Source organism: Muscardinus avellanarius, assembly GCF_963383645.1.
Source record: "Muscardinus avellanarius genome assembly, chromosome: 4".
NCBI lineage: Eukaryota > Metazoa > Chordata > Mammalia > Rodentia > Gliridae > Muscardinus > Muscardinus avellanarius.
Window position 1 is genome coordinate 152,874,849 of NC_137789.1, and position 26,453 is coordinate 152,901,301.

The 26,453-nt window shown below is 42.0% G+C and overlaps 1 protein-coding gene across 5 annotated transcripts in view; it reads right to left on the reverse strand.

Annotated features, from left to right (window-relative positions):
* Window positions 1-548: 548 nt before the first annotated feature.
* The window catches only part of ATE1 (arginyltransferase 1), a gene marked incomplete at both ends in the record, with an annotated part of 148,414 nt that continues 122,509 nt past the window's right edge, over window positions 549-26,453 (reverse strand). For all 5 annotated transcript variants that reach the window (XM_080694015.1, XM_080694016.1, XM_080694018.1 and 2 more), the window contains 2 exons: window positions 549-727; window positions 24,294-24,414. In XM_080694015.1, the coding sequence (XP_080550141.1) occupies window positions 549-727; window positions 24,294-24,414 (300 nt within the window). The remainder of the gene's footprint in view (window positions 728-24,293; window positions 24,415-26,453) is intronic.

The following is a 26,453-nucleotide window of genomic DNA, read 5'->3' on the forward strand; positions in this document are numbered from 1 at the left end:
TTTTAATGTTTGTATTTGCAAGTTCTCTATTAAATTACAAAATGCAACACGTAGCAGTGACTGACTTCCAGCAGGAGTGACACACAGTTTTGCTCTCTAGAGGACACATTTCTGAGCAACGAAAGCTAGCTCCCTCCTCCTCCCATACTTCAGGCTTCCCAGCACAAACCATTATCTTCAACGGAGCTGCGGACACTGTCTGCTTGAATTTCTCTAACAGAACAAAAATGGCACAACTGTGATTACATTACTTCCCCAAATGTTAACTAGGGAAGTTGAGCCTATCTTGCTCCAGAAACTTCCAAAAGGACAAACTCCAATTATGAAGCTAGCTCATTACTTTCTTCAAAATCTTTATATTAACTATGAGTTTGATTTTCACAAATACATTGCCACAAAATATTTTAGAAAAGCTAAAAGATAGACAAAATGGGAGAGTCTACTGCATAGACGGCCGCCCCCGCTTCCCGAGGCGCCACCTGGGTACCAAGTGTGGTGGGTGCGGCTTGGCAGTGTCGCGGGGCCGGGCAGAGGGCACTCAGCTCACTTCAGTTTCTGAACAGCAGCATCCGCTCGGAGCACGCCTGACCCACCAGGCTCGCGTACTGCAGCACCACGGCCTCCTCGCTGGGGTCTTTCTGGTGCTTCTTGTAAACACCGTAAGGCATGATGGCTTTCTTGTGAAACACCTGTAGCCGGTCAGGTTCCTTACTGCGACCTTCGTCCACTGCAATGACAAGAAGCGCTGATCAAAGACAGCCACATACCAAAATATGTTCCACTCCCATATTTTAAAATATTTAATTTGAAATATGAAAACTATGTACCAACAAGTTCTCTTTAAACTTGTTGTTTAAATAAGGGAGTGCAGTATTAATACTCAGACTAAGTAGGTTAATAAAAATAAATAGCAAATGCCTTTCTCAAAGATAATAAAATACCCTCCAGGATGATACCTGGGACATGAAGCAGACACAGAACTGCATGTAATTGAAGCTGGCCTTCTATGCCTTTATGGTTTTCTGAGACAGGGTGAAGTTTACAACTCTCCAGCATCGTTCTAGAGCTCGGGTTGGGTCTACCGTGCCTCTCCAGTGAAGCTGCTTGGGTTGGGTCTACTATAGGTTTCATCTCCAGTGAGGCTGCTGGCTGATGAGTGGCTGTCCCCAGGGCTGGCAAGGGGGCCAGTGCTCCCTGTGGGAGGCAGGTTCCCTCAGCCGCCGCTCAAGATGCTGCGGAGGCTGCTGGTGGATGTGAATGGTCCTCCTCTTCTCCCACATCAAAGAGCCCCTGGTTTGCATTGGGGCACGCAGGTCACCCAGAGGAAACCTGTTTCCCAGTCTTCTTTGCAGCTGAATGTAGCCTCACGACCAAATTTCAGCAAATGGGACACAGCATAGAATTTTGTGGGAGTTTCCAGAATATTATAAAAAGAATAGCTGACTTAGGCCTTTTCTGCCTCTCCGTTTTTTTACTTTTATCATTCTTTCCTTCAGCCTACAGCCCAGAACATAGAGGTAATGGCAGGAGCCAGGCAGTAGGTGGCCCAGTCAGAATCCCTGTAAACAGACCCAGAGTCTGTTTTTGTGAAGCTGTGAGAATGAAGCCAAGATTGCAAGGAAAACTCAGGAGTTAAGAAATTCTAGAAACACAGAATGACCAAATGACCGCAGGGAAAGGTTGCAAGCTATGAGCCCTGGAGCCAGACCTCCCAAATGCTGGGATTCCAAGCATGCACCACTATGCCCGGCTGAGACCCAGATTTTTAAAAATCAATTTGCTATCTAAGCATGTTGGTGCACGCTTGTAATCCCAGCATTTGGGAGGCTGAGACAGGAGGACTGTGGTTCGCGGCCAGCCTCAGGTACTTAGTGAGGCCCTTTGCAACTCAGTGAGACCCTGCTTCAAAATAAAGAATAAAAGATAGGGCTGCGGGGTGTAACTCAGAGATAGAATGCCCCTGGGTTCAATCCCTAGTACATGCACAAAAAAGGTTAATTTGCTGAAATACAAATTAACCTCTTAATTGTCCACAGTTTTGACTTTGCCATAATCACACTTTGACTCTAAGTTGGGCACCATGTGCTGCCCGCATCTGTCAGGCTTCTTCTGATACCCTCTGCACCCTCACCACTGCCCTGGGCGGCCTTGTGCCCACACCGGCTTCTCATGTCCACACCTTCTAGGCCCCAGGGACTAGGCTGGATGGCAGCATGACTCTGCAGTCACAGGAACTGAAACTTAATCTGCATGCTCTTTTACGAGTAAATTTAATTTATTCAACCAAGAAGGCATATTAACACATAAACAAATGACATAGTTTAGTTTCCTTTTAAAAAAGTAGTTTATCTTTTCTCTAAAAAACTAATTACAACTCAAATTTGGAATGTAAGCTTAAAGTCTGCCTTCCCAAAGAACTAAAGATGTCAATCTCGAACTGCCAGTGTCTTCAAAAAACGGCATGCATGTCAACAAGACACACAGAGAAACAAAGGAAAGATAAACTACACATTAAAGAAAACTTGTATTTCAATACAATGAATTCACTAAACAGGTCTGTGAATTAGTTATCAATAAATTAACAAATATTCAATAATAATCATATTCATTATTTTATATAAAAGTAATGCTTATTGTAAAACTCAAATATCATGGAAATATGCACAGGAGAATGAATATCGGCCCCCATATGTAATCCTTGTTCCTACATTTTCCTTCATTTTTTAGGTACTGGGATTGAACTCAGGGGCATTCTACCTCCAAGCTACACCTTCAGCCCTATTTTTTATTTTGAAACAAGGGCAAAGTTGCAGAGGGCCTTGCTAAGTAGCTGAGGCTGACCTCGAACCTGCATTCCTCCTGTCTCAGCCTTCCAAGTATTGGCATGACAAGCCTGCACCTGGCTTACATTTTCCTCCATGCCTTGCCAAAGTCCCACCCAAGCTACCAGTGCTTTAGAAATGACACAGATACATTTCAATATTCAGACAAGAGTTTAAAATCACATTCTTGCTGTATTTTAAATTAACACCAGGGGTTGAGGGCATCCTGTCATTTGCCTGCAATTCCCATACTTAGGAGGCTGAGACAGGAGAATGGGCAAGTTTGAGGCCAACATTTGTTAACCGTTTCAAAAGTAAAAAAATAAGATGGGTGTAACTCAGTGGTAGATCCTCCCTGGGTTCAATCCTCAGTAAAACACACACACACACACACACACACACACACACACACACACACACACACCATACATACATAAATGATGAAAGACAGAAAGCCAAATCAAATCACTCCATTAGTGGACATAATGCATTAACTTCAGAAACCATCAATTACATTATCGACTTAAACACGTTCCTGTTTCCTGGGCTCGAGTCTGTGGTTTATTATGATTTAGTTATATTGTCTATGAAGGCAGATTTCGATTCTTAGCAAATACTATGTAATTAATGTTAAAAACAATTCAAAACTTAGACAAAAATAAACCCTATCAGATACTTAAGACATTGAAATTACTTATTGACTAAAGAAAAATAGCATATCTCAAATCCTTACAAAACCCTTTTATAATTATCTTGTATTGCTTGCAAGTATACGCTTATAGGCAAAAGTCTATAGACCTAAATCAACAAGACAAACAGGCCTTTTTGTGGGTAAAGGGAAAAAAAAACTTTGAAAGATACTTGCCAGCTCCAAGGAAAACTACTGGCTTACCTGATGTCTTAGAAATGTGTGACAACCAGAATCTTACTTCTCCTTTTCCTAATGTGTCATCATTTAGTTTCATAAAATAAAAACCAAGGGCAACCCTGCAGTCTCTCCTGATCTAGTGCTACAAAGATGCTGCCGACCCTGATTTACTCTTCGAGGACAACTCTGGGAGGCAAGTGCTTGACACCTGCCCCCAGCTTCTTACGGAGGTGACTGCAGGCCTCACAGGCGCTTTCCAAGTAAAACCATCTGGGGATCAAAGCTTTACTTCTCCTTGTGGGACTTAACTCACTCGTTATTCTTAAAGAGACTTAAGAATTGTCGAGGCTTCTCCAGAAAGGATGCAACGGTCTATCTTCTTAACTTCATTATTTGCTTTTACAGCATTCATTCATACACATGAAAACAAGTTATGTCCTTTATAGTTTCTACCAAAGACAGCCTGGTATAAATGACAGAGACAGCTAAATACAACTGGGCCAAACGAACAGAAGAGAAAAACTGAAGTTTTGATTAAATGTATGAGAGAGAAATACTCAACCAAAACTCGACTCTGGATATTCTGAGTTAAATATAACTTAGACTCTTTTGTGTGTTTGTATGATACTGGGGATGGAGCCCAGGGGCATTCTATCTCTGAGCTACACCCCCAGCCCTATTTTTTATTCTTTATTTTGAAACAGGGTCTGAGTTGCAAAGGGCCTAAGTAGCTGAGGCTGGTCCTGAACCTGGATCCTTCTGTCTCAGTCTCCCAAATGCTGGGATTACAAGTGAGCGCCCCGCGCCCAACTGACTCACCTCTACGCGGCAGGAGCTTGGTCCACGGTGCTGGGCACTGTGGGGGAGTGAGGAGGAAGTGTGAAGGAGCCTTTTAGGACAGGGCAGCAAGCCACGCACAGACTCACATCAGCAATGAGACTCCGCCCGCTCCTCCTACAAGCCCAGTGTGGGAGGAGGCTCAAAAATGGCTTGATATTTGACCCTACCTATCAGTAGCAGCATACTGAGGAGCCCCCAAGGTCTTCCTAAACGCTGCTCTTTACATTCCTACCGGCAGTGTGCAAAGCTCCATTTCTGCCACATCACTATTAAGACGTGCTATTATTTGCCTTTTTATTATAGCTATCCCAGGAGGTATGAAGTCATATCTTACTGTGTGTGCGCTCTACAAGGGACTGCACCCAGGGGCACTCCACCTCAGAGCTACACACCCAGTCCTATTTTGTTTTATTTTGAAACAGGGGCTCATGAGGTTAATGAGAGTCTCACTACTTTCTAAGACTGTCCCTTAAACTCTGATCTTCCTGTTTCAGCCTCCCGAGTACTGGGATTACAGACGTGTGCCACCACACCCAGCTCTTCACTGTCGTTTTGAGTGGCATTTCTCTGATGGCTAGTGATACTTATTAGCACATTTTAAAATCTTTATTTATCTTCTTCAAAGAAATGTTCATTCAGCCAAGAGTGGTGGTGCATGCTTATAATCCCAGTACTTGGGAGGCTGAGACAGGAGGATTGCAGGTTCACAGCCAGCCTCAGCAGCTTGCTGGAGGTGTAGCTCAGAGATAGAATGTGCCTGGATTCCATCCCCAGCACGTGTACAAGCACACATGTGTACACACACCCACGTTTATTCCCATCTTCCACCCACTTTACCTTGGCTCTCCTTACTAACTCACGAGTGTCTACACACTCCAGGCACAAGGGCCCCGACAGGTGTGCTCCGGGGTGTGTTACTGCCTGTGGGTTGGCTGCCCTTTTGCTTTCTCAGTGGTGCTTTTTGAAGTACGAAAGTTTGGAACATTGGTGAAGTCCAAATTACTTATTTTTGTTGCCGCTGCCTGTGGCTTCATACGTAAGAAATAGCCACCGAAGCCGGGCGTGGTGGCGCACACTTGTAATCCCCGCACTTGGGAGGCAGAGACAGGAGGATCACGCAGGTTCGAAGCCAGCCATGCACACTGGCTTAGGAGACCCTGTTTCCAAATAAAAATGTAAAAATAGGTCTGGGAGTGTAGCCCGGAAGGTAGAAGGGTTTCCAGGAACCCCAGTACCACCAAAAAAAAAAAAAAAAAAAAAAGCAGAAGGAAAGTGCATGAGGTATATTCATTTATACTTTGGTCAATGCCAATTGAAAAAATGTAGTTAAGATCTCAGCAATTTTTTTCTCTCTTATTTTCTTCAGTACTAGAGACTGAACCAGGTTAGGCAAGAACTGAACTATATCCCCTAGCCAATTTTTAAAATGCTGTTTTGAGAAAGAATCTTACTAAGTTTGTGATCCTTCTGCCCTAGCCTCCTGAATGGCTGAGATTACGGCCATGTGCCACCACATCCAGCAGCAATTCTCATTTCTTCAAGCTACCACTGTTAACTTGGTTTCTTCTTCTGTATTATAGCCACTTAAAAATGGTGCTTTCCAACATGGAAAATCCCTGACATTCACAAGGACAATATTCTGGCTGCTCATGAACTGCCCTTCTGAGCTTTCACGCTCTCTACCAGCAGGGACATGACTGCATGCGTGACGCACTCCCTGCATGACTACACGCATGACAGAGCCGAGCAGGCCCAGGAAGCGTCTGGCTCATGCTAACACTCTTCAGTTCATGTTCTTCAGAGACAAGCAAAAGAAGCCTGATCTTCAGAGCAAAGCACTGTTTTGATCAGTTTTCTTATTAATTAGTACCACATGTTTACTGTCTGAATTCTCAAATCATTCTTGGATTATTCTCTCTCATTTCTGAGTGTTTTATAAGTGTTGAAATTAATCAGGTCACAATAGATTGAAACTGTGCTGTGTAGACCTAACACTGGTATTATTTAAAAACTCCATAAGACTCCCATTAATTAACCATAATAAATGTAATAAAAATTATGCTCATGCAAATAATCCCATCAAAGGAGCCCAAGGCTTACTTGGAATGAAAGCCCTGCCTCATGCGTCTCCTGAGGCAAGAATTCCAGAACACAGGCCACTCTGGGCTCCACAAGAGACTGCAGATATTTCAGTAACTGGCAAAGCTCAAGTGACAATCTATACGGCCAATGGCAAAGCAGAGCTAAAGTCAACCGCTTGAGCAGACTTAAGGAGTCTTTTGAGATAGCTAGAGACCAAACTACTTTGCTGCTGAGTCCCAAATACAATCATCGGTTGCAAATTCAATGTACATTATCAACTAAGAGTCTTGATCCAGTGCATTTCCATAAAGCAAAATCCTCTCTGAGGTGACAGATAGAAAGCTGCAGAAGCTAAGCTCTGGTAATGCAGCAGAAGAAACGTTTTCTTAAACCCTTGTTGCTGCAAAGGTTCGGTCTGTACCGGATGCCCCCATCCACCCTGAGTGTGTGCTGTGTCCCGCGGCGCTCCGGCCCTGCACCTCAGAGCTCCTGCGGGCTTCAGTTCACTCCTTCAGCGGAATCTGTACCTGTGGATCAGGATCTCCCCAATGACCGACGCTCCTGGTCCTCCTTTTCACAGTACACTGCACTCTGCATGCCTACTCTGAAGCAACGGGTCTTAATAATGAAAAGGTGCAGGGGCACTATCGTAACACTAACACCCTTTTCTTGTCATTAAATAAGCCAGCTAATCAACCACCAAGTCAGTCAAGGAAAAATTTTATCACTAATACAGAGAACTTTTGAAAAATAACAGCAGTAAAATAAAATTTTGGCCAGGAGTGGTGGTGCAGGCCGGTAATCCCTCTTTGGGGGCTGAGACAGAAGGATCACAGGTTTGAGGCTAGTCTCAGCAATTTAGTAAAACTTGTAGCAACCTAGTGAGACCCTGCTTCAGAGCAAAAATTAAAAAAGGCTGGGGTATAGCTCAGAGGTAGACTATCCCTGTGCTCAATCCTCACTACATCTCCCCCAACACACACACATAAAAGAAAAGATTCTCTCTTCACAATGCTCAGCTACACGAGTCACTCAAAGTTCCTTAAAAATTAAGGCTTTCTGAGGCAAATTACAGTTTTTCAGAGCTTAAAATAAATCTTTAGAACACCTCCTGTATCCCAGGCGCTTCTCCTAAGATCTGAACCGGGAGCTGAGCACCAACAACTGGTAGCTGAGCACCGACACAAATCCTCTTATACAGCAGTGCTACTCAGGCCTTCTCAGCCAAACACGTTTCTGTTAAGCTTGTTTTTCTAAATCTCAACTATTTCTCCAGTGGAGTCTGAAAACCAAATTAAGTACTATGGCTACAAACAAAGAAGTGGTAGAAAGCGCTGGTTTTTCACCTGTGCACACTCTTACTCCCGGAAAGCCACATCTTAAAAAGCACTACTGAGCTGGGCGTGGTGGCGCACGCTTGTAATCCCCCGCACTTGGGAGGCAGAGATAGGAGGATCATGTAGGTTCGAAGCCAGCCGCGCTGGTTTAAGAGACCTGTTTCCAAATAAAAAAGTGTAAAATAGGTCTGGGAGTGGGAGTGTAGCCCGGAGGTAGAAGGGCTTCCAGGAACCCTAGGACCACCCAAAAAAAAAAAAAAAAGCCCTACTGAGCCGGGTGTGGTACTATGGTGGCGCAGGCTTGTAATCCCAGCATTTGGGAGGCTGAGACAGGAGGATTGCGGCCAGCCTCAGCTACTTAGTGAGGCCCTTTGCAACTCAGTGAGACCCTGTTTCAAAATAAAGAATAAAAAAAAGGCCTGAGGTGTAGCTTGGAGGTAGAACGCCCCTGGGTTCTGTCTCCAGTACTGCAAAAAAAAAAAAAAAAAAAAAAAAAAGAAAAGAAAAAAAGAAAACAAAAAGAAAAAAAAAAGGCACTACTTGTTTTTAAAAATACTTTCAACACATATAGTTATAAAATAAATGGCTGCTTAAAGCCAGGATTATTCTCCAAAAGCAAACTCTAGTACCACTGGCACATTCAAAAAGTACAAATGAATAATGGTTACCTTCTACTTTTTCTTGCATTCTTGAATGCAGTTTGTTGACTTTAAGAAAATATGTTCAGCCGGGCATGGTGGCACATGCTCATAATCCCAGTTTACTTGGGAGCCTGAGACAAAGGATCGCAGGTTCGCGGCCAGCCTCAACTACTTAGTGAGGCCCTGTTTCAAAATAAAAAATAATAATAGTGCTGAGGGTGTAGCTCAGAGGTAGAACGCCCTTGGGTTCAATTCCCTGTACTGCAAAGAAAGAAAGAAAGAAAAGAAAAGAAAGAAAGAAAGGAAGGAAGGAAGGAAGGAAGGAAGGAAGGAAGGGGAAAGAAAGAAGGAAAGAGAAGGAAGGAAAGAGAGGGAAAGAAAGAAAGAAAATATGTTCCAAACTCCTAATTTTAAAAATGAAGTCACAGTACAAAATAACCTGTTTGATCAAAGGATTCACAATTAATACATTTAACAAGAAGATATTAAAAATACAGTCCGGTTTATAGTCATGGGACTGCATACAGCTCCTAGTCCATACATCGCCGGCTAATCCTCCCGCCCTCCTAATTCTCTAACTTCAAAGTTTACATAGGTCAAGGTTAAGCAGTATCATTAACCTGAAAAGCACTTTTTCAGTTTAATTCAGAGGCTTGGGGAATTACCTGGAGTTCATTTAAAATGAAGATCAAAGCTCTCATAGGAGCGATAACCTGCTTTGAATTCAGGAGGCAGTGCAGACAAGAGAAGCGGCGAGAAGGAAGCCGCTGTGCTCCTCCTGCAGGCTGAAGCCATCACCACAGCCATTGCCAAAGCCATCGCCGCCTCACGGCTCGCGCCTCGGGAGAGACGGCACCATCTTTACCACCATCTTTACGAGGAGAACCTGGCCCTCCAGGAAGGTCAGAGCACAGGGCTCTGGGTGCCAGGGCTGATTACTCTGCTAAGCTCTGCTGCTGTCACATCCAAGGGTTATTAATGCATTGAGCCAAAAAGAAAAAAAAAATGTACTTATCTAAACTTTCCCAAGCCACTCAAATGCCGTTCATTTAGAGTACAATATTTCTGAAATGCAGCTGTGACTACGTTATAACCTAAGCGGGCACGGCACTTCAGTCCAGGTTCATCCAAGTAGAGGCCTATGAGGTCACACCTTCCCCAGAAGGCACACATGGAGAAAACAGGCACTTGGCAGACTCCAAATAGTTATTTTGCAAGGAAAGCAGAGTTATTTTAAAAATATTGTGCAGTTTGGTTAAAAAAAAAAAAAAAGATGACAAACAATGATACTGTGTAGTGCCACTGGATGAATTCTGTTTAGATTTGGACAGTGTTCAGTTAAGTATCTAGTCGGGGCATAATGTTTGGATGTATTTGATCAATACAACTAAAAAACTAGACCCTAGTAAAATATACAAAGTCTTAATACCTAAGACTGACAGAAGACCCTTTATAAGAACATGAAAATCTATGCTACAGTCCTAAGTTTGTAGAAAAGAGGAAAAGAATCAATTTGTCACCTCTATCTACCCAATGTGCAAGTGACATTTTTTGCCTAAAGCATATATGTGTATACATAAAAACAAGTCACACAAAATACAAATCATGTGCAAACTTGATATATCAGTTATTAATATCACTAGAATTAAGAAACAGAGGCCAAGGCTGGACACATTTGTGCGTGACTACTGTCCTAGTTACTGCGAGGCTGAGGTGGGAGGAGGACTTGAGGTCAGGAGTTCAAGACCAGCCTGGAAACAGCAAGAACAGAGGAATGGAGCGAGGGACGGCGGAAGGAAAAAAGTTAGCCTGCTAGCAATGAAGACAAGAGAAAAGGAAAGCCCAGACAAGCACAATTTTACTCTTAAATATAGAGAGGTTTTTAACTTGAACTATTTTTTTTTCTTGCCTATAGGCACAACTTAGATTTTTGATGGTGGATCCTAATTATTTATCTGACAAAGTATTCTTATAAACCTTACAAATTTATAAACACAATAAACTTAGACTTTTATTTAGTTTGAAATCACAGTTTAAATCAATTATTTAATTATATATTTCCCATTGGAGTCGCTTGGATTTTACCCTTCAAACGCACAAAAGCGGCCCTGGAACTGTTCACTAGCTAGCTGGGGTAGTGAGTGGCCGCTCAAACCTGGCCCTCAGGATGGTAACTTTACTGAGCCAGCCCCTTCCTGTCTGACCTCAGCTCTTCAGGTCCAGGGCTGGACAGAAGCACTGTGTCCATCAGCTGGCGGAGGACTCACCAAGCTACAGTGAGAGACGCCTCGTCAGTAACTCACCTAGGTCCTTTCAGTGACAGGAATACTCTGACCCCCCCCCCCAACCTCCTTATCTTTCTGATCAGTTGTTTGCCTCATTTTAGGGACATTCCAAAATTCCTAAATTTTGAGTGATTCTAAGAACATGACAGAATGCAGCATTCCATCAAGTCGTGTTCTGTGGAGTTCCACAGGAATGAAGAGACATCTTAGGATATCAGGAAATGCAAATGCCAGTCAAGATACAATCTCTTAGGCTTAGGAGATGCAAACGTTCCTGGACAGACCAGATAATCAGCCCAGGAAACACTTGGTTGTGGGACAGCTACGTGACCTCCTCTGGGATGTGGACTTACTGGCCAGGCCCTGTAGGCGTCAGTGTGTCTCTTGGAAAAGCTCGTAATTGAGAAAGAAAATGTTCAAGAGAATAAGTACATGGTATTAACCATGATGCCTGAGCAGATTTTTATGTTTATGTATTGTAATGTTTGACAGAACCGAGCCTATCAGAGTAACAACGAACCACAGATGATTCCACTTGTCATCTTCACAATATGAGTCTCCAGACCGCGAACATGGCAGATCTCCCCGTTGTTCGGTTCTCTGAGCCACGCTTTGCAGCTTCCAATAGAGTGTTCTTGTATGACTCTTGAATATATTTTAAGTATCTATTATTAGTGTATGGATTTTTAAAAATGCACTTTCTAATTGTTTGCTGGTAATGGAAGTACCATTGTTTGTTGTATACTACTCTATGTCCTGAAATCGTGTTAAAATTCACTTATTCCAGTAGTTAAGTTCAGTAGTCTCCTCGGATTTTCTATGTGGGCAATAATTTGTGACTCCAACAGGAAATATATAATTAAATAATTGATTCAGACTGTGATTCCAAACTAAATAAAAATTTAAGTTTATTGTGTTCATAAATTTGTTAGGTTTATAAGAATACTTTGTCAGATAACTGAATTAAGAGGAAAATTGAATACATTAAATTCATGAAAGAATTCTAAGATGTTTATAAAAATTTAATTAGCATTTAAAAATGCAATCATCATAATTCAAAAGTCCCTTAAAAACAACTGCTAAACTCTGTGAGACCGATACACTGGAAACAGTATTTGTAGTCTTCATTCAAACCTTTGTAAAGAAGAGATGTTACTTTAATAGACTGCTACTTTAAAAACTGAATACTAGCCGGGCGTGATGGCGCACGCTTATAATCCCCGTGCTTGGGAGGCAGAGACAGGAGGATTGTGCAGGTTCGAATACAGCCTCGCTGGCTTAATAGACCCTGTTTCCAAATAAAAATAGCTCTGGGAGTGTAGCCCGGAGGTAGAAGGGCTTCCAGGAACCCCAGTACCATAAAAAAGAAAAAAACTGAATACTAATTTCTAAATTAAAGGAAACCTTGGAATCATCTTTCCTGTAAATGAAAAATATTCTCATGGCACCAAAACTTAATACTTTTATATCCACAAACTTGAAAACCTAAAATATGTCTTTAGAAGTTGAGTATCGTCAGTATCTTCCAGATTGTAAGGTTGTAATTTTTAGGTGGATTGTGAAATCAATTTAATAGGTCAAGAATAACAAAGAAAATGGAGTGAATCATATTTAATGGGGTTAAATACTATTTTATAAAATTATTTTTATTTTCTACCTATGCACATATATACAATACTTATACACATGCACATGTGTGGGTATTGTGTACTAGGTAGAGATATAAAATGTATTTCTTTTTGCAGTTTGTGCTTAAACATCACTACCAATCTAAAATTCTTTTTCTAAAAAATTGCATTCTGGGGCAGGGGATGTGTCTCAGTAATATGTGTGAGGCCCTGGGATTTAATCTTCATTACTATGCCCCCCCAAATATGTATGTATATGTGTGTACATATATGCATATATGAATAGTTTATTCTCTGTAGTACATTGATACAAAGGAGGCACTTTTTATTTACATCCACTAGGGACAGGGAGCATTAGAGCTACTTGGCAACAAGGAGTTTCTCTTACTTTTACATCGCAATGGCGTCCTCTCCAGCTTTCACTGAACAATGTCACCTTGGCTGCTTCTGAGCCTTCTTAATGACTTCCAACTTAATTCTGCCTTAGTTTCCCGACCCCAAGGCCGTAGCTTGATCTGTCTTCGAAGCAGAGAATCAGACCTCTCTGAACAGCATTCCACAGTTCTGGCTCAGCTACCCCAGTACCCTCGTTCTCAGAGACCTCTAACCCTATGACCCCTCCGTTCTACAAAATGTTATTCCATTCACTCTATCTTCAGTTCCTTCCTGATTTCAGATACCATTCCCATATTCTTACCATTTTTTTGTCAAAAGCCTGAAATTCTAGCCCCTTCACTGCCAACGCCCTGACAAGTTCCCAACACTGAAACTACCCAACTGTAGCACGAGGCGGTGGAGGAAGCACCGTATCTTCGGGACTCCAGTCCTCACAGTCAGCTCTGTCTTACTCTTTTCCGCAGCCAGTTCGACTACCTGCTCAAGCCTTAACCTGCTCCATCTCCCCTTTCCAGCCACACCAATATCCTCGCCCCCTGGCACTTGGCGCTCCCTGTCCTCTCCTGGCAGACGGAGGGCCATTCTTCTCGCCCGTGCCCTGGATCCCTTCTCAGAGACCTTCATGTTCCGACTCCCCTCCCTTCTCTACTTTTCATCTTCTCTCCTCGGCTTCTGAAAATGCCCACACCTCCCCTGCTTCCTCCACCAGGCTCAGATCTGCAGACAGTGTTTCCAAAATCAAATGCCACTGGAAGCCACTATTCCATTTCCACAAACACCAAAACAGATCTCTGCACAGACTGGCAACAGGTGCCCCTCAGCAGAATCTCACCCTCTACCACCCTCTGCTCTCACGATGCCTTCCTGACCCACACCCTCCCGCCTGCCTTTTCGCTCTCCAGCCTCTTACTGGGCTCTTCCTCATCTTCTCAATCACTGAGAGCTGGCATTTGTCGGAGTCTTCTCTCTGCTCTTGTCTCATTCGCTCTGAAGACTCCCAAATTAGGTACCAATGCCTTCCAAATCTGTGTCTCCTTCCAGATCTTCATTAGAGTTCCAGACCGGCACGCCCAGTTGCCTGTCAACCTTCCCCCGGATGACACAGAGCACTGTTGTGTCCAGAAGAGAATTGTCGTGCTCCCCCTTTTCTACAGAACCTGCTCCTCCTCCCATGTTTCTCACTTCATAAACTTGGTTGGGGTCAGAATCTATTCCATTCCCTTGACAAGTCTCTCCCTGTCCTTACACAGTTAACCACCAGCTCTTAGGTAAAGATACCTAAGTATCTTTAGCATCTATCCATTCCCTTGTGTGGAATGTTCCCTGAAGAGCTTGTGTGTTAATGTTCAGAGTTGATATATAATGTTCAAAATCAAGTCATGAGAGTTGCAATGAAATGGTGGTAACGTAGGTAGGTGGCTTGGCTGGAGGAGGTGGGTCCCTGGGGGTGGCCTTAGGGACTATGTTTGGGTCTGAATTTTCTTGCTTGCTTTTGGCCTCCATGTGAGAGCACAGCCTTGCTCTCTCCTCTCTCCGCTTTCAAACATCACCATGCCCTGAGCTCAACAGACCTGGCCTGACATGAACTGGACCTCTGAAATCTCCAAGAACTGTGAGCAAACAAATCTTCCTTCTTCTAAGTTGTAGTCAGTTGTTTTGGATTATAACAGTGAGTCTATTGATTGAAACACTTCACCATTTCCCTTCATTACCACCCTACTTCAGACTACCTTCATTTTCCACTTAGATTACTGCATGCAAACCCTCCTAAATACTTTCCTTACCTCTGGTCTTAACTCCCAGTCATCCTCCACAATGTGAAGTAAGAATAATAAACCTGATGTCCCTCAGTGCTTAGAACCTTTTCATGGCCTTCCGTTACTTTCAGGAGAAATTCCTAAACTCCCTATCTTGATATGCAAAAAACATTTACTAACCAGCTGCAGCTCTCCTCACTCTAAATTTCAGCAGGGCTCCCTGCCACCAGGACTTTTTTTAAATATGCTCTCCTCTCTGCCGGAACACTTGTAATACCTTCTCTGTTTAAATCTTAGACCAATTCATCCAAGAAATGTCCCCTGACTTATACCTCATTCAGATATGGGTTAGAGCACCTCTTATGTTGACTGACAGCTTCTTCTGTTTTCCCTGATATGATCCTTATCACACATCACTATACTTTCTTGGTAATTTTCTTTCCACTTTCAAGCTCCATCCTCCAGTCATTTTCTATTTTTTATTGTTATTCTGAAACAGAGTCTCACTGAGTTGTTGAAGATTTCACTAAGTTGCTGAGGCTGGCCTTGAACCTGTAATCATCCTGTCTCAAGTACTGGAAGTATAGGCATGCACCACCACATCTGGCATATTTATAAATTCTTCAAATTTATGTTCCTAGTTCTTGGCTGGTTCCTCTATATCAACTTAAGCTACCTTTATTTTTAACTTGTTTTTAAAGAGCCAAATATTTTCCTCCTGTTTCCTCCTTCCTCTATCTATCTCCAAACAACAGACAAGTGAACTGACATCAGGCAATGTGCTGAGTCAGTCTCCACCTTGTCTGTGGGAGACGCCTCTTGGGTGCTGCCTCTTGCCCCTGGGTCTCACCTCTGGCTTGTGCTACAACTGTGCTGTATGGTTTTGTGCAGGTCGGGCAGGGGAAGCCTCTCTTGCCTTCTGACTTCCTGGCAGTGGCTGATAGGCATGTAGAGCCTGCCCTGCACTTGTGCTCATCCAAAGTGCAGAGGCGTGAACACCCAAAGGGACAGCCACCGCTAGAGGAGAAGGGAGACCAGCAGACAAGGGCGCTTCCTTTGCTCTCCCTCACCACGCAGCCTGTTCTGAGGTGTGCCCAGAAACGTCTCTGAAGGGCTGAAGCTCTGGTCCGTGGGTGGGTAACCACACAGTGACACATCTTCCCGATGATGCCCTTTTCTCCCTCCCTGCTTCACTCTCCCCAGTTCCTACTCCTGTCCCTTGACAAGAGTTCCAAATAAATTGCCTGAATGCAAGCCTACATACATCTGTGGGTCTGCTTTGGGAAACCAGGCTAAGATCGTCTCTTTAGCACTGAAAGCACTCATAGTAATCCTCTGGTTTTCTTTTTTTGATAAGGATTAGTAAAGTAGATAACATTAATTCTTTCTCGACTGTTAACAAAGATACAATATCTTTGTTGTCAATATCTTTCCTATTTTCAAACAGATTTCACTTTATTATCAGTGAACAGTCTACAGACGCATGAACAAGTCAAGCTGGGGGAAAAATTTCTTACAAAAAGAGCAATTTATCCCAGTTTCCAAATTTATATTAAAAACATTTTCTAGCATCACATAAAAGAATACTCTTATAAGAAAATAAATAGAACTTCTCACACCTTCATATTAAACCTTGCTTATTTTTCTGCAAAGACACCGAATACTAACACCCACAAAAGAAAATCAAAACAATATAAAAGTACCTTGCAGAAAAATGCAGAGATTACATTCTTACAGAAGCTGCATGAATGACTAAAAATACCCTTGGATTATTACGTCTGCCCCTGGGGTCAGTTCTTCCATACCTAGCAGACACTGTATTGGCTATCAAATGATGAGGTTCCAAAATATAGTAGTAAATATCTTTTTAGAATTTTTTTTTAAGCAGATTCATGTTACTATGAAGCCATAGTTTTCAAATTGTTTAACAAATAGGATGCATGAAGATTATTAATGTTTACAAAATTTTAATGTTTTCTGGGTAGTACAAAACTTTTTACTTCCATTACAATATAATATCCTTGTGAAGTAGTTACATGCCTTCTCAAAAAAGTTGAAAGTACCTTGATGAAACTATTATTAGAATTCTATTATCTTATTATCATCAAGTAATAGTGGCGATCTTATTTTTATATCAATGCTGTCAAACTGATACATAAAAAGCACACTCCATCTATAAGATGCTTAATGCTTAGAATTAAGACGTCATAGGTTTCCTAACATACAAAAGCAAGTCTTCTAACCATTCCACAGCCCTGCTAGGTAGCAGAATACACACACTGGACATCTCTGAAATTCACATGCATCTTGGAGCTGGCGTCTAATTGGCAACACTTTCTTAGTGGTACATAAAGTAAGAGACTGAAAATTGATGATGTCTTAAATTTGAAAGACTACCATTGTTCAGCCAGCATTTAAAGAGTATGGGCTCTATTTTTATTCCTTAACTAGCACTTTTTGACAATTTCTATGTTATATAAAAAATGTCAGGTTTTTTGTACAAATAAGTAAAGCAGTACAGTGGGATGCCATATACAGCAGAACCAGGCAGAGATGCTAGAGACAGGTTCTGAAATAGCACATTTTTGAGTTGCTGAAGTGATACTTAAGTGACTTTTTATTTTTATTATAGGATTAAATACAATTTAAAACTGGGTGACTCTAAGAGGAATTGCTATTTTCAAACTTTAAAAGTCTATTCCACAAGGAAAGAGAAATACTTCATTAGTAGCTACATGGAAATCTTAAGTCTGAAGCCTGGCTAGGGCTCTAACAACTTTCAGTTGCTGGCTTAGTGTTCATGGCTTACTGAGACTAATTGATAAAAATTTATAAAACAGTATGTTTAAAAGCCCATGCAAACTAGGGAAATTCAGTTTCTAATTTTCAGACCAGGAGGCACATTGGCACTGATCATCCCTTAGCATGTGGGGAGAAGACAAGGGGGGGTCGTCTGTGGATACCGAAACCTAGGGAAGCTCAAGTCCTTTGTGTACGACAGCACAGTATTCTTCACATGTAACCTACGGACATCTTCCTGTAGACCTTAGGTCATCTCTAGATTTGGAATACTGAATGCAATGTAAATGCCATATAAATAGTTGATAAACCATACTGTTTAAAAAGAAGTAACGACAAGAAAAGACAGGTTCTATCTGTGCATGTTCAGTATATATGCAATTTTTTCCCTCTGAACATTTTTTACTCATGGTTAATTGAATCAACAGATATAGAACTATGGATATGGAAGGTTGACTATTAACTAAATTTTGAACAAGAAATTATATGTTTGGAAAGATAGAATTCAAATATCTTCATCTGAATTAAAAATAGATAATAATAATATAATACAAGTACATAAGGAGTAAGCTGAAAAATTAGGAGACTGAAACATCCTACAATCAACACATATCATATCCTGATTCAACAACTATAGAGCTGATTTTTCAAGATATTTTCTTGTTTTGATGCCTGTTTCCTTTATGATACATAGAGTAACTGATTCTAACTCCAGTTGGCTACACCACAGCATCACCATCTTTGCTGACAAGAACATGCATACATTAAGTATCCAGCAAGCAACGTTGTTCATTTTGCAACTCTAAGTAGTTCAAAGTCAAATGTAGATTTGAAAACAATTTGCCCCCCAAAATATTAAAGGATCTATTAAAGGAAAATATTAAAGTTAAATTCTGCGTCTAAAGCCGGGCATGGTGGCGCACACTTGTAATCCCAGCATTCAGGAGGCTGAGACGGGATGACCGCAGTTCGCAGATAGCCTCAGCTATTTAGTGAGGCCCTCCACAACTTAGTGAGACTCTGTTTCAAAATAAAGAATACAAAATAAGGCAGGGGGTGTAGCTTGAAGGTCCAATGCGCCTGGGTTCCATCCCAGACCCGAAAAAAAAAAAATATATATATATATATAATATATATTCTGCATCTAAATTATGAGCGAAAATATTGTCCACTTACTCAAAAATTACCACAGTAGAACATTTTTAGGAAATGTGCCTTAGGAAGTTTTGGTAAGCTTGCTTTCTCATTAGACATTGTTTCTCAGTGATTAACACAACACTAGTGTTAGTGTACCTTTTTTTTTTTTTTTGGTGGTGGTACTGGGGATGGAACCCTTCTACCTCTGGGCTACACTCCCAGACCTATTTTATATTTTTATTTGGAAACAGGGTCTCTTAAGCCAGCGAGCTGGCTTCGAACCTGTGCGATCCTCCTGTCTCCGCCTCCAAAGCGCGGGGATGACAAGCGTGCACCACGACGCCCAGCTAGTGTACCCTTTTAATGGACCATATACACAACATTCTAAAAGTGAGCCCAGCTTGGAGAAATGAACAAGTGAGCCAGGATGAAGCTCGTTCAGAGCCTGGATCTTCTGCAGACAGCTGAGGGAGAGTGGGACTGATCTTTTCTGTGGATATACACTAAGAAATTACACAAGTAAGTGTGTGTGTGTGTGTGTGTGTGTGTGTGTGTGTGTGTGTGTGTGTAGGAGGAGCCAGGGAATCATGCCAGCAAGAAAGAATGAAGAGAAAAAAAGAGAGGCCCCTTTGAAACAACATGAAATAATGCAGATTGTAGCTTCGGGGATTCAAACTAGGGACAAGTTTTATTTTTTATATCAGATTTTTGGCATCTGATAGGAAAAGTTAAGGTAGCCTAGAAGTAATCTATCTATCCTGGAAAAATGCATAAAGCACTCAGTCCCAATTTGGTGGTTATTTATGGAAAATTTAAATTCAGTAGCTTTACTAATAACATATGACTTAGTAACATGAAAGACAAATTAGAAAATATCTTGCAAACATTGCAAAGAATATATACTAAAGAACTAAATCTAAACTAATCAATCTGTGGTGGAATGTATATGCTACTATAATTATAAGTGAAAGCAGAAATAAAAATTATTCTAATTAATCCTTTTGAAATGAACACAAATCATAGGTCAATACTAGAATACATATCAGTTTGTATCCTCTGGGGGGAAACAGCAAATTTTAGTGAAATTTTGCAACAAAATTGGAGAGCTCAATGATAAACTGTTCATTTATCTTCTAATGATAAAATGAGTAACACAGAGGAAAACACAGGATGGTGCTGGGGAAAAGGCTCAATACAGTTTCTTTTTCTTTTTCTTTCTCAGTACTAAGGATTGAGCCCTGGGGCTTTCTACCTCTGAGCTACACTCCAGCCCTTTTTCTATTTTGTTCTGAAATAGGGTCTCACTAGGTCATTGAATGTCCCACTAAATTGCTGAGGCGGTCTCTAATCTGCTAGCCTCCATTCTTAGCCTCTCAAGTTCTGGAATTACAGGCACCTGCCACCACATCCAGTTAAGTTTCATTTTTTACATACATTTGTAACCAAGGATTTCAATACCAATGAGAAATAAAAAACTGCCCAGCATTATGAGCCAAATCAAATAATAGTTTATAAGCCTCTAAAGCCAACTCCAAAGTACAGACTACCTTTTCAATGATGCCTTTCTGTAAAATATCTGTATTAGACACTGCCAGTCACTTAGTAGGGGCATTTATTTGTTGGATGATCAAGGGCTAAGTAGCTCTTACCTTATCAAAAATGTTTTTAACTTATCAAAAGTGAGGTAACTCAAAGTAGTAAGTAAAAGTGACAAAGCATGTGGCAAAACTCTTATTTTCTAAATATACATATACATATAAACATACATACATACATACATACACAGGAAAAAAAAGACCAGAGGAGAGCCGGGCGTGGTGGTGCAAGCTTGTAATCCTGCTCTTGGGAGGCGGAGACAGGAGGATCGCACAGGTTCCAAGCCAGCCGTGCTGGCTTAAGGGACCCTGTTTCCAAATAAAAATATAAAAAATAGGTGTCTGGGAGTGTAGCCCGGAGGTATAAGGGTTTCCAGGAACCCCAGTACCACCAAATACACACACACACACACACACACACACACACACACACACACACACACAAACAAACAAACCAACCAGAGGAGAGCACAGAAATATTAACAATGGTTACTGCTACATCAGGAGACTAGCGATCATTCTACTTTTCCTCTCAGTAATGGTTTTATGCATTTCTGAAAATTTCTATTAAATTACTTTAAAAAATAAACTGAGGCACAATAAGTAGAAAGTAGCTGATATAGAATTTTTAAATATCTATAAATATTAGCTATCAATTTTAAAAAATCGAACAGACTTTAACCTAACATCATTGAGAAGCTCTGGCACTCCTCAAGAGGTCAAAGTGCAGACCTGAAAAACAAGACTTGCTATGAGCAAAGGGGTTTCTTCAGAATTTCTAAGTTACTTCAGTGTGTCAAGCCCTATGCACAGTATCACAAAGTAGTAAACACAAACAGGATTTCATTATTACTCTGATTTCTTAGTTGAGCAAATAAACATACAACCCAAATCTCTCAATGAAATGGGGATGGGCACAGAAGGTCAGGGACACGGGGAGGAGGGGTGCAGAGATTTCCAGAAGCTTACAGAAGTTCTGGAGAGGGAGAGAGTGTGATTTTTCTTACATGGCCACTGATGCTCCTTGGAGCCACACTTTGTCTTAGAGGCCTATGGCAATCAGCAGCACCTCTGGCAGAGAAACTGAATTATAGGACAGTGGGGGAAGGCACAGGACTTGGTATAAAAAGCACCATGCTGACAACACAGCTGCCCACATCACGCTCTGTATTTTCTCTGAGTCACAGCTGAATCAAGTAAAACTGGCCCCACAGAGGAGAGGAGTTTCACAGTGTGCCATGTCAACTCCAGTGACCGTGTTTCACAGCAGGCTCAATACATTCCAGCATGCAACTGCATTTTAATTTCCTAAAACCACAGGACCTAAGTCTAATTTCAAATAGTGTCTGCACTGTGATAGTCAGTACTGATAAAACCGTACAGTATTTTCTGAAAGTTCCAAAGGCTCGGCATATGGAAAGGAATCTTCTTCTTCTTCTTTTTTTTTTTTTTCTTGGAAGCACTATTTTCATAGAAATTTACTGAGTTTTATAAATGATGAAAAATGAATACTAAGAGCTAGAGCTACTGCCATGAAAATGTAACTTACTATACTATAGCAAAAGGACATTCTATATATTTATCACTCACCAGGATATAGTGTGTTCTTAACAAAAACAGTCAATATGAGACTGTAATTCTTCTTTGCCATGAAATGTTTATTAGTACTTATTTTAGAAAATAACTTAAAAATCCATTAACATGAATATTTATTTGCATGTATATTCAGTGCACGGGAATATTCAGTCACTTCAACTTTATAAAACAAGGAATGTTATATAATAAAAATGGCCTTTAAACCCATGTGTGGTGGCACATGCTTGTAATCCCAGCATTTGGGAGGCTGAGAGAGGAGGTTCTGGGTTTGGGATAGCCTCAGCTACTTAGTGAGGCCCTTTGCCACTCAGTGAGACCCTGTTTCAAAATAAAGAATAAAAAAGTAGAGCTGTGGGTGTAGCTTGGAAGTAGAATGGCCCTGGGTTCCATTCCCAGTACTGCAAAAAATTAAATTATTAAAAAATGGCTTCTAAAACAGATTATGAAGGAAAAAGAGGTGAAATTGTGTCTTAAGTTCGGAAGTTAGAAACAAACTTAAGAAACTATTCAATTGGAAGGAACTTAGAAACTTTTATGTGACTGGGAAATAATCCACTGAGTTGCATGGCAGCTTTGCTGAGGAGCCTGACCTGGAGGACTTGCTGCTGTCTCCGAGGAGCGAGGAGGGTGGGTGAGCACTACTGCCTCCAGCTCTGGGTCTGCCCTCAGAACCCACCAGCACTTTTAATGCTTGCTTTGAACAACTGTGAGCAGTGAGGTGCACCTTTGCTTAGAATGAAGCAAGCCTATCCTGACTAATAACTGAAGGCATGGCAATGCTAAAGCTCTGGTGAACTATAAACCTGAACACCTGGCAGGCTGGGCCAACCCAGGGCCCTGGCATGTGCCAGCTGGCTCTTGGCCGCTCTTCACCAGATCCTAATGCCACACCATGCCTAGGAAGTGCCACTCTCGACTTGAAAGCAAGCTCTTCAAGGAGGTAACTACATTACATCAACCATATTTTTGTGTAGAAAAAAAAAAAAAAACCTGACTTGTGAGAAAAAAATAATGCACATCTTGGAACTGGAAAAAATTACTGCATCTGTCCCCTTGCTCCCTGTGCCACGTGACCCTCCCACTTACTCCTTCCACCACCACCGGCCTTTGCTGTCCTTCCTACTTTTTTGGCTCATAAATGGCTAGGAGAAAAACGCCTGTGTTCTTAAGAAGAACGTAGCAGGCTTCTCTGTGGAAGGTTCTGCCAGGGTCTGAAGCTCAGCACCGTCAGTCTGGGACACATGCATCTCAACACAGTGGGAGCCATCCTGCAGGCAGCAAGCTCAGCTTCCCTGACGAGCTGCAGCAGAGCGCCCGAGCAGCTGGACGGCTTCTTGAAACTGTGAGTGGTGCTCGGGCTCCGGGGAGGGGCAGAACTACACATTTTTTTCCAGAAAGAAGGTGCAGAGTCAACAGTAACTGCAGACAAAAACCTGTGGCATAAGCCATGTGGCATTCTAAACTGTTTCACAACCACCAACTCCAAAATAACGGGCAATTCTTAGCGCGCGCGCGCGCGCGTGTGTGTGTGTTTTTACCGGGGATGGAACCCAGTAGCATTCTACCTCTGAGCTATACCCACATCCCTATTATTTTATTCCTTATTTTGAAACAGGGTCTCATTGAGTTGCAAAGGGCCTCACTAAGTAGCTGAAGCTCTCCACAATCCATGATCCTCCTGTCTCAACCTCCTAAATGCTGGGATTACAAGCGTTAGCCACCATCCCCAGTTCTGCTTGACTTATTTTAATCCTCATTACAGCTCAATAAGGTAGGTCTATTTATTAATATTAAAGGTCAGGAATCTGAGAGCAGAAAATTTTCTTTTACAGTACAGGGCATCATGTCTGCTGGGCAAGGGCTCTGTCGCTGAGCCCAAGCTGGAGGGAGACTTTTTTTTAATTGCCTAGAGCCTACAGTGTGCCAGGTGACCATGAAGCCAGGCTCTGAGTCCAGGAAGTTGAATCCAAGGCTATACTTTCAGTGTGCATACATAATATAGACTAGCATCCAAAGGAGAATAAGAAACAAAATATGGCTGGGGTTATGCCAGGCAGGAGGGAGAAGAGGCCAAAGAAAAGGTGACACACAGAGATATTGAGAAAGTACTGTCACAAAACCCATTAATGGACTGTTCGCCTACACGAACACCGCTCCGTGTTTCGTTCAGTTTTTTATATTGGCCAAGTGATCAATCTAATGGATGATCTTACTGGAATGTAACAGATGATTTTACTGTGACTGCTGTAAAGAATAGATAACGGTGTCAGCCCTAGAGCTCACAGACTAACCAGGCTGGGGAGTCCGAGCAGCAGGTGGGATAGCAGCAAAGTTTCTTGCTTTTTGCCAAGCTGTGAGGTGTCATTCCCTGTCTTGCACACATGTGGACATACGCATGTGCACTCTACACCATACGAAAAAGCCACATGATCCCTGGAAAGAGCCACGGCCACCACATGGACTGTGAGAAACAAAGCCACGGTTTCCAGCTTTGCTTGGTCCAAACATACCTGCTGCAGGGTCCTGGTTGAACCGACTGTACTTGGAGTTCTCAAGTGAAGGCAGGCACTGCTCAATGGGGACCCAAACATATGTCTCCGGGCACAGCAGATCAGAAGGTCTATACTGAGCCTGCGCAGAAGTGAAGGAAAAAGCACACACAGGCATTACTAGCGCAGCAGGTCCCCAGCTACGAGGCTCCCGAACTGCAGCGGAGTTCTGGATCACAAACTTTAGCAAAGTCACAGAAACAGCATCCTCACAGCCACTGCAGCCCAGTTAGGGACGCTTTCCCACGAGAATGCACCTTGGACTTGAAACTCTAATAGTGACGCACCACCATCTAGGGCTGGGGTGTAGCTCAGAAGCAGAACACCCCTGGGTTCAACCCCCCAGCCCTTTTTTATTTTGAAACAGGGTCTAAGTTGCTAAGGGCCTCACAACATTGCTGATGCTATCCTCAAACCTATATTTCTCCTGTCTTGGCATCTCAAGTATTGGGATTACAGACATATGCCACCAAGCATAGCTACATTTCTTAAATTTGTAGGCTTAGTTAACAATAACATTTATTTCAAGTATTAAAATTCACTCTTATCAACTTACTTTTATAAGCAATATAAACTAAGTATACAATAAATAGAAGTTTAAAACAGAATAGACAGTTCAGGGAAATATCTGTGATAACTTCCTAAGCTTTCTTAAAAATTTATTTTAGAAAAATTATTTATACATTTATAATTCAATTATATTCTCCACATCTAAAGCAAAAACTGTATAACACATGCTGAAGAAAAGAAATCATTCACTTTATGGGCAATGTGACATAATTAACTAAGAATGATGCAAATTATGTATAAGAAAGCATTTAGTGAAAATTTTCAGAAATACCAACATTTTTTTTTTTTTTTTTGGTGGTACTGGGGTTCCTGGAAGCCCTTCTATCTCTGGACTACACTCCCAGACCTATTTTTACATTTTTTTATTTGGAAACAGGGTCTCCTAAGCCAGCGCGCGCGCGGCTGGCTTCAAACCTGCGCGATCCTCCTGTCTCTGCCTCCCAAGCGCGGGGATTACAAGCGTGCGACACCACGCCCGGCCAGAAATACCAACATTTTATGTCGTGTTCTTTGAGTTTAAATAAAATCCCAAATGTTTTCTCTCTAAATATTAAAATTCAAAATTCATATAGAAGTTAAAATCTAATAGTTTTTCAAACTTTTTATGTGATCCTATAAACATATATGCAAATATACAGCCAGATTCAAACCCTTTACTATGCAGTGCTTATTGCCCATGTTTATGGTTTACTCTACTTTATCTCACTTGTTTAAAACAATGATGCTCCTGAACTACCAAAACTGCTTCCACAAACAGCACACGAGTCACCGTGTGTCATCAAATAGGTCACAGCGCAGAGTCTGGAAAACACTATCTAGGGCAAGACCCACCACAGAGAATATTGCTGCACCAGGTGTGGTGGCGCACACTTGTAATTCCAGTACTTGGGAGGCTGAAACAGGAGGATTCGGGTTCACGGCCAGCCTCAGCTACTTAGTGAGACCCTGTTTCAAAATAAAGAATAAAACATGGGGCTAGGGGTACAGCTCAGAGGTGGAATATTGCCACTGGCTCTGCAATGTTCCACACCAGCACAATGTTCCACACCACTGTTCCACACCAGCAAGGCACCTACAGCCAGGGATGAGGCACCACACAGAAGAACTGGAGCACTGGCCAAGGCACCCAGCCTATCAGCTGTGGGAGGCTGCAGGTGGGCGAGAGCGAGGGCGCACACATCCCTATGGGAAGGGCGGGCAGGCTCAAGGAGGTGTGCACTTTCACTGGGGACCTAAAAGAGTGACTGTCCAGGGCAGGATGAAAAGGAATGAGAATTGTCTAGATAAAGGGAACAGCACGAAGAGAGTTGAGCCAAGTTGCAGATAATTCTGAGGGACAGGAAAGAGCAGGACACTATAGCAAGGGAGGTAGTTTGGTAGCAGATTCTGGCAGCCTTAAATGTCATTCTATATGAAACAGAAATGCTTGCTGGCTAAAATTGAGTTTTGTCCTATATTCCAACAAAAGTAGGTGGCAGGAGAAAGCCCAGAACTCACACCTCCAGCCCTGAATTTTCCTGGAGTGTTCAGAGCACTGCCGGTGTCTTAATG